This window comes from Camelina sativa, chromosome 4 (assembly GCF_000633955.1).
Source record: "Camelina sativa cultivar DH55 chromosome 4, Cs, whole genome shotgun sequence".
Classification (NCBI taxonomy): Eukaryota; Viridiplantae; Streptophyta; class Magnoliopsida; order Brassicales; family Brassicaceae; genus Camelina; species Camelina sativa.
In genome coordinates this window covers 27,918,385-27,926,466 of record NC_025688.1, presented here as the reverse complement: position 1 = coordinate 27,926,466, position 8,082 = coordinate 27,918,385, and the positions used below count along the sequence as shown (strand labels likewise).

The window sequence follows — 8,082 nt, the reverse complement described above, 5'->3', positions numbered from 1 at the left end:
AAAAAAAAAAAAAAAAAAAAAGAGATACCAAATTAATCCATAATCTGTTTCCATTTTTCATTTTCAATCAAATCAACCCATAGGCTGCATGTGTACATTACCATAGACTAATGCAATCGTCTATGGAAATTTATCTCCGTTAATAACGTTAGTCAACTAATCAATTTTATTACATAAAAAGTTACACCGTGATCTGGGCACAAGTTGATACAATGATAGAATAATAAAATAAAGAATTTCCTTATAGTTTGTCCAAAAAAAAAAAAGAATTTCCTTATAAACTAAGCAGTACGTTACTATCGTAAAAATCCTATAAATTCCCCTCTCACGTATCTTCTTCTACAGTATCATTCATCCTTAGAACATACAACACTACTCAACAATCTCTGAAAAAGAAAAAGAAAAAAAAAACGAAAATGGTTTACAGCACTTCATGTCTTATTCTTCCTTTGGCTCTCATCTTTCTTTATTTCATCTTAATCTCATCATTAGCCGATCCGACTCCAACCACACTCAACGTCTTATCCTACGGGGCTAAACCAGACGGCACAAAAGACACAACCAAAGCCTTCTTAGCCGCATGGGACGTCGCTTGTGCCTCGGCTAATCCTACAACTATTATCGTACCAACAGGACGGTTCTTGGTTGGGAACATTGTTTTCCAAGGCAACAAGTGTAAGCAAGCTCCAATATCTATTCGTATAGCAGGCTCAATTGTTGCTCCGGGAGACTTTAGAGTTATCGCAAGCTCAGAACATTGGATTTCGTTTGAGGATGTTACGGATGTTTCAATCTACGGTGGAATACTTGACGCACAAGGAGCCAGTTTATGGGAATGCAAGAACAACGGTGGCCATAATTGTCCTACTGGTGCCAAGGTATGCTTGACCCACTACAAGATAGAACCAACTTTATTAATTATTTCTGTGAAGTTTTAATAATTGTTTGTTACACTTATTTGCAGAGTTTGGGATTTAGTGGGTCAAATAACATCAACATCAATGGTTTAACGTCGATTAACAGCCAGAAGTTCCATATAGTGATTGGTAAAAGCAATAACGTTAACATTGACGGCGTTAAGGTTTCTGCTGATGCGAACAGCCCTAACACCGATGGGATTCACGTGGATTCATCTCACTCAGTCCATATCACGAACTCGAGAATCGCAACCGGTGATGATTGCATCTCTATCGGTCCAGGATCCACTAGTGTTTTCATACAAAACATTAAATGCGGCCCAGGCCACGGCATCAGGTAACAAAAAATACATTTATTGTTTTCCATGTTTCTTTATACAACTTTGCTAAAATGATCTCTTCCTTCCTAATACACAAGGATTTAGAAGATCCTTATGATCAAAGAAAATATTATAAATATATTATAGAGATTTGTGTATATTTTATATGATTCTATTAGTCAATTTACTATTTCCTAACACTAGGTGTTCTTTTCTCATCAACCTTCTTACACCTAACAGTATCGGAAGTCTTGGACGAGTAGAGGAAGAACAAGGTGTGGATAACGTTACTGTGAGTGACGTGGATTTCACGGGAACGGATAACGGAGTTAGAATCAAAACGTGGGGAAAAAATAGCAAGAGTTTCGCTAAAAACATCGTCTTCCAACATATCAATATGAAAATGGTCAAGAACCCGATCATTATAGACCAACACTATTGTCTTGACAAACCTTGCCCTAAACAGGTAAAAAATATACATTAAATAACCATATCTTATACCTATAACTCGATATATTGACTCATTTAATTTGTATGGTAATTTGTGTTATTACAGGAATCTGGAGTTAAGGTATCAAATGTGAGATATGAAGATATACGTGGGACTTCTAATACGGAGATGGCGGTTTTGTTAGATTGTAGTAAGGAGGAACCATGTACCGGTATTGTAATGAACAATGTGAACCTCGTCTCCGTTAATCGACCGGCTCAGGCGACTTGCGACAATGCAAATGGGTCAGCGAAGGACGTCGTCCCGTTCGCTCCGTGTCTAAGGACCGAGATAATTACGATTTAAATATAAATAAATCCTCTCGAAACGACGTCGTCCCGATCGCTACATAGCTAAAATTAAATGAGCTAATGCAGATAGATAAGCGAACGACGTCGTGCTGTTTTTTAAATAATTTTCAAGAACATATGTAATGGAACTTTGAAATAATGATTAAATCCTTTTGTTCACACACATACTTTTCTTACTTCTTCTTCATTTTTTCCTGTAGTAATTGTTTCTACTTTCTCAAGTTGTTAGTGCATGTCAGCATGTCGATGTGGGATTGTTGTGGGTACTGTTGCTACTTGGTAGCGATGAAATAGGAGATAATGAAAATATGTGGATGTGGAGTAAAGTAGAACTATACTAAAGTAATTAGAAAAATGATTAGTATACATAAATGGTAATTAATAGCCGACCCATTAACTGTACCACTACTATAATAATCCATGGAGCTAGAGCATATGGAGAGATTTGATACTAATTCCATGAAAAAAAAAATTAGTGGGGTAGCACCAAACTTTATTTAGGGTTTAATATTAAAAAATTTACCATCATCTTCTCCACTTCTGCACTTCACTCAAAAGTCAAAACCCCCACTTTCTCCAGGTTGTATTCCATTATTAAACCCAAAATTATTTTTTCTCTTATAATAAAGTCATCTATTTATATACATAATCTTTATAGGATTAGTGACTCCAATCAAGTTTTACCTCCAAAACCAAATTGTAAGAACAACGAACTTGTTGGTTAATTTCGTTTATGGATAAGTAATCTTAATTAATAGTATTTATTAAGATAAATAAAACGGACTATACGATTGGTTTGTTTCTGTGACTTGGTTGTCGTCTTCTTCTTTGTCTCAACGCCCCCATTGACGAACCCCTCAAAGACGCAATGTGGGTTTTGATCCATTGATGATTGATCTTGTGGGGGGTTTTGAGAATTTGCGTAAAGGAACAAACTTTTGTTTTTTTTTTTTTTGTTGTTGGCATCAATGGAGAACATAGCCGCACAGCTAAAACGAGGGATCTCAAGACAATTCTCAACTGGCTCGATCCGTCGAACAATGAGCCGACAGTTCACGCGTCAGTCATCTCTCGACCCTCGTCGGACCAACATGAGGTTTAGTTTCGGTCGTCAGTCTTCTCTCGATCCGATCCGGAGGAGTCCTGATTCCACTAGGAGCGACGACGAGCCTCATATGTCGGTACCGGAGAATCTCGATTCCACGATGCAGCTTCTCTTTATGGCTAGCAAAGGTGATGTCAGAGGAGTCGAGGAGCTTCTTGATGAAGGGATCGATGTTAATAGCATCGATCTTGATGGCCGTACGGCGCTTCATATCGCTGCCTGTGAGGGTCATCTTGGCGTTGTTAAGGCTCTTCTTAGCAGGAGAGCTAACATTGATGCTCGTGATCGATGGGGAAGTACGGTCTGTCTTCTTCTTCAAAACCTCTAGCTTCTCTTGTGATTTTTATGATTTTTGTTGTGTTGATTGTATGGATTTGGGTTAAAGGTTACTCTTTTCTGTTTTCTGGTGAATTAGGCGGCTGCTGATGCTAAGTATTATGGGAATTTAGATGTTTACAATCTCTTGAAGGCTCGAGGGGCTAAGGTTCCGGTAAGAATTTCATTGACTTTTTGATACGAGTGTTGTGTGTTTTGTCCATGTGTTGTGTTTTATGAAACGCTTTTCATTGAACTTCACACTTGTAGAAAACGAGGAAGACGCCTATGACTGTGTCGAATCCACGAGAAGTTCCTGAGTATGAGCTTAATCCGCTTGAGGTTCAAGTCCGGAAAGCTGATGGCATCTCAAAGGCATGTTCTTTTTGCTCTTTTAGACACATTTATGTTCTTGGAGCATTTTTATTTATTCAAGTTAGTCAAATCGGGTTTGATTGTTTGCAGGGAGCATATCAAGTAGCTAAATGGAATGGCACGCGGGTTTCTGTCAAAATACTTGATAAAGATAGCTACTCAGATCCTGAACGCATGTATGCATCTACTACTTGTGTCCTTTTCTCTGTGTTACATTTGAGTGAGCTTAAAATAATAGGCAACTCTTACTTAAATTTGTTTCCTTAAGCTGTGACTTGGTTTGGCATGAAGACACTGATTCTGCTTTGTCTATGTGGCTTTTAATCTGAACAGAAACGCATTTAAACATGAATTGACGTTGCTAGAAAAAGTCCGGCATCCAAATGTTATCCAGTTTGTTGGAGCTGTTACTCAGAATATACCGATGATGATTGTAGTCGAGTATAACCCAAAAGTAAGCATCTTTAGTTCTTTACTTGTTTTCTCCCTTCTGAATTTACCTTTTATTCGCTACTCATCTCAATGTCTTCTCTCGTCTATATTGCAGGGAGATTTAGGTGTATATCTCCAAAAGAAAGGACGTCTTTCTCCTTCCAAGGCACTTAGATTTGGTCTTGATATTGCAAGGTATGTCAAACTTCTCATGTATTGCTTGCTGCTACGATTACCGTAGCTACCACGTCACCGGATGTTGTTCATGGTTTTTTCTGGTGGCAGGGGAATGAATTACCTCCATGAATGTAAACCAGATCCAATCATTCACTGCGATCTAAAGCCAAAGTAAGATAACCGAAGGCAAATGTCGATTATATACGTTTAAAAACCTTTGGTACATACTCATTGAGATGTTTCTGTTCGTTTAATTTTTGGAAATTTTTCGTAAGGTGCCAGAAATATTTTGCTGGATAGAGGTGGGCAATTAAAGATCTCGGGGTTTGGTATGATAAGATTGTCGAAAGTTTCACAAGACAAGGCGAAAGTAGCAAACCACAAAGCACATACAGATCTCTCAAGTAAGGAAAAATACTTCATTCACATGCATGAAGATCTGTGATCATTGACACAAAATGCTTTCTTGGTTGCAGATTACTACATAGCACCAGAGGTTTATAAAGACGAAATATTTGACCGAAGGGTCGATGCACACTCCTTTGGTGTCATTTTATACGAGGTACATTTTCATCCTCTTGCTCTGTTCAATCTTTTGTCTTGTTTTTCTCTAATCTTGTTTTTGTGTGTGTGGTCAGATAACAGAGGGAGTACCCGTTTTCCACCCGAGGCCTCCTGAAGAAGTTGCGAAAATGATGTGTTTAGAAGGAAAGAGACCAGTATTCAAAACTAAGTCAAGAAGTTACCCTCCAGATCTAAAAGAGTAAAAAGCTCTAAAACTATTTGGAACCAAATTTTTTTATCTACGGCCTATGCAGGAACTTGGAGTGCCGGTTCTTAACCTGTTATATCGGTTACTCTGTGCAGGTTGATCGAGGAATGTTGGCATCCAGAAGCCGGTATTAGACCGACATTCTCTGAGATTATCTTTCGACTTGACAAAATAGTAACTAATTGCTCTAAACAAGGATGGTGGAAAGACACATTCAAGTTCCCTTGGTAATATTTCATCTTCTCTGATATAAACTCTAGTTCAAACAGAGATGAAAGATTGTGATTTTAATGGTTTCTTTCACAGGAAATAAAGGGGAAGAAGAAGAAGGATAAGCAAGAACAGCGTGAGATTTGTGGACAAAATCCGATTCACAGTGTTTCTCAGACATATGAACATCGACAAACTCACTTGCTATGTATTTTTTTTTGTTTTTGTTTTTTTTGGTTCTAGAACATAATTTCTAGTACTTCTTTACGGTGGCTGTATACATAAGTTTGTATAGTTTATAAGCGCGTTACTGTATAAATAAACCACAAAAGAACTCCTGCTCGTTACAACTAGAGAGATGAACATACAACAACAGATAAAAGAAGAAGAATCAACTTAAAAAAAGATATTCAATTTAAAGCCTGAGAATAAACGTTTTATAGAACCAAAGGCCCAGTTTTGAAAGCCCAAAACGTAAATATATTAGAGCCCAGTTTTGAAAGCCCAAAACGTAAATATATTAGAGAACCCAAAAAGAACGAGAAACTCTCAAGTCCCAACCTATCGATCGCATCTGTAATTAGGGTTTTCATCTAGCGAACCAAAGTTGTAGCCGAGGAAGTCGACGTGTTCGAGTCACAGAAGCTTGAAGAACCTTACTAAGGTAATCGATCTGCCGTTGGTTTCTCTCTCTCTCTCTCTCTTACTTTACAGTTCTTCATTTAACAATCTCTCTCAACTTTTTAATTTCTCTCCTCTCTTCTTCTTGATCAGCATCGATGGTGAGTCAACCCTTGTCTGATTTCTTCAACATGTTGCGTGCAAAGAAGAAGAAGCTTAAGATACTATGGGCGATATCTAGAATAGAAGATAACACTGCTGTTATGGAATCAAACATAATAAGATACCGCAAGGGGATAGCAACAGCGGAGAAGGCACTCATGACGGCGACGGACGCATGGATCGTTCAGTGGAACCTGAACGAGAAGCATTTTTATGAAGGTTTAATCCATACTACTGAGGCTGCCATCTTTGTTAGCAAAGCAAAGGTTAGTTCCTTACAAAGCTTGGTGGATCAAATTGACGGTTCAGAGGAGGCTTGACGGTGGCTAAGCAAATATTATAGGCTACGTACTAATCCCATAGTTTAGTGCGCGTGTAAAAGATTTTATTTTCTATATATATGAATTTGCTCTATTGATTATATTATTCTCGTCCGTGTTATATAGTCGTTCCTCTACGATGATAGTAGTATACCAGTACTTAGTGTATTCCGAGGAAATTGAAAATCGCACCATAACCATGCACCAGGGAAGTTAATGTTTCACATTCAGAACGCAGTAGAGGTTCTATGGTCTTAGACTTTAAATAACAGGACTAATTCAACAACATTGCTAAGAGGTCTGACTAGAGGACCAACGAAGAGAGCAAGTTCAACAACACGCACGACCCAAAGGGTTTTATTGAATGAAATATATCAAATATCCATTAGGAAATTTTTAAAAGCATATGAAATCTTATTTGATTTGAATTTTCGATACAAAGGCGTTAATGTTGATATCTGTAGAGCCTCCTTCACTGAGTGACTTCACAGCCAAGTCACTCCATTTCTTCGCGTTCTCCCTCATCTCTTTGCTCTTCTCTCCTTCCATCACTTCCTTGATGCTCAACTCAATCTCCTCTCTTTTGGCAATCCCACTTTCTTTCTCTGCTTTCACACGAACCCCAACCTTCCACACGTCTTGAATATACTTTGCATTCATGGGTTGATCAGTCCACTGAGGCATAGCCACCATTGGAACCCCTAAACTCAAACCCTCCATGGTTGAGTTCCAGCCACAATGAGTCATGAAACAACCGATGGCTTTGTGTGACAGAACTTGAAGCTGAGGACTCCAGTTCAGTACCAAGCTCTTGTCTTTATCCACTGTTTCAAGAAACCCTGTTGGAAGCTTTGACTCCTCTGAAGCTCTGACCACCCACAGGTAGCTGATGTTGCTGACCGCCAAAGCAATCTCTGCCATCTGCTCGCTACTCAGTTTAGCCATGCTCCCAAAAGCTATGTATACCACCGACCCTTGTGGCCTTGAGTCTAGCCACTCAGTGCATAAGGCAGCTTCTTTCAAGTCAAAGAGGTTTAGATCATAGTCGTTGTCTGATTTGATCTGTTTGTCTAAGTACATTGATGGAACAGTTGGACCAATTGTCAACACAGGACAAACTTTCGACAACAACTCCTCTTCCTGTAGATGGAAATCAACGAGCAAAGAATAGAGTCAGTAGGTGATAAACTGAGTAAGTACGAAAATAAAAACAGAGTAGCTAGGGAAAAAAGAACAGAGCAACTAAGGCAAAAAAACAGAGTAATTAGGACAAATACAGTGTAACTATGACCTAAAACAACATAAAATTTAGAAAACAGAGTAATTTGGACGTGAAGGGGAAGGAAACAGAGTAATAAGGGAATACACTAACATGAAGGTCAAGGTCATGGAAGGAATTAACGAGTACGAAATCAGCTTTCTGGAAGTTGGTGAACTGTTGAAGCACCATCTCAAAGTAAGCAAGGTGGGAGCCAGTAGGAGTGACGAAAGTAGGCAAATCTTGGAGCTCAAGAAGAGGCAAATCCTTGATGGGAAGTGTCAAGCTTCCATTGTT

The 8,082-nt window shown here is 38.6% G+C and overlaps 3 protein-coding genes and 1 long non-coding RNA gene across 6 annotated transcripts in view; 3 read left to right on the top strand and 1 right to left on the bottom strand.

The window, feature by feature from the left end:
• LOC104784395 (probable polygalacturonase At2g43860) lies at positions 366-2,033 on the top strand. The gene is made up of 4 exons (XM_010509424.1): positions 366-878; positions 965-1,254; positions 1,478-1,703; positions 1,794-2,033. The coding sequence occupies exons 1-4, from the start codon at positions 417-419 to the stop codon at positions 2,031-2,033; spliced, it is 1,218 nt and encodes a 405-aa protein (XP_010507726.1). The 5' UTR covers positions 366-416.
• LOC104782924 (dual specificity protein kinase shkC-like) lies at positions 2,714-5,721 on the top strand. Of its 2 annotated transcripts, XM_010507987.2 has the most exons (12): positions 2,715-3,444; positions 3,559-3,633; positions 3,729-3,833; positions 3,924-4,009; positions 4,167-4,287; positions 4,381-4,460; positions 4,551-4,613; positions 4,725-4,846; positions 4,919-5,004; positions 5,081-5,205; positions 5,310-5,441; positions 5,521-5,721. In XM_010507987.2, exons 1-12 carry the CDS (start codon positions 3,007-3,009, stop codon positions 5,525-5,527), a joined length of 1,440 nt encoding a protein of 479 aa, XP_010506289.1. In that variant the 5' UTR covers positions 2,715-3,006; the 3' UTR covers positions 5,528-5,721. The 2 variants fall into 2 exon arrangements, with proteins under 2 accessions (XP_010506290.1, XP_010506289.1); XM_010507988.2 differs by lacking the exon at positions 5,521-5,721 and having other exon boundaries at positions 2,714-3,444; positions 5,310-5,445.
• LOC104782923 lies at positions 5,966-6,621 on the top strand. The gene is made up of 2 exons (XR_767092.2): positions 5,966-6,088; positions 6,199-6,621. It is a non-coding gene; the product is annotated as an uncharacterized LOC104782923 (long non-coding RNA).
• LOC104782922 (UDP-glycosyltransferase 74F1) overlaps positions 6,857-8,082 on the bottom strand; it is a 2,552-nt gene continuing 1,326 nt past the window's right edge. The window contains exons 2-3 of one of the 2 annotated variants that reach the window (XM_010507985.2): positions 7,900-8,027; positions 6,857-7,667 (exon numbers count right to left, since the gene is read on the bottom strand). In XM_010507985.2, the coding sequence (XP_010506287.1) occupies positions 6,942-7,667; positions 7,900-8,027 (854 nt within the window). In that variant the 3' untranslated portion in view covers positions 6,857-6,941. The remainder of the gene's footprint in view (positions 7,668-7,899; positions 8,028-8,082) is intronic. The other variant, XM_010507986.2, reaches the window with a different exon arrangement.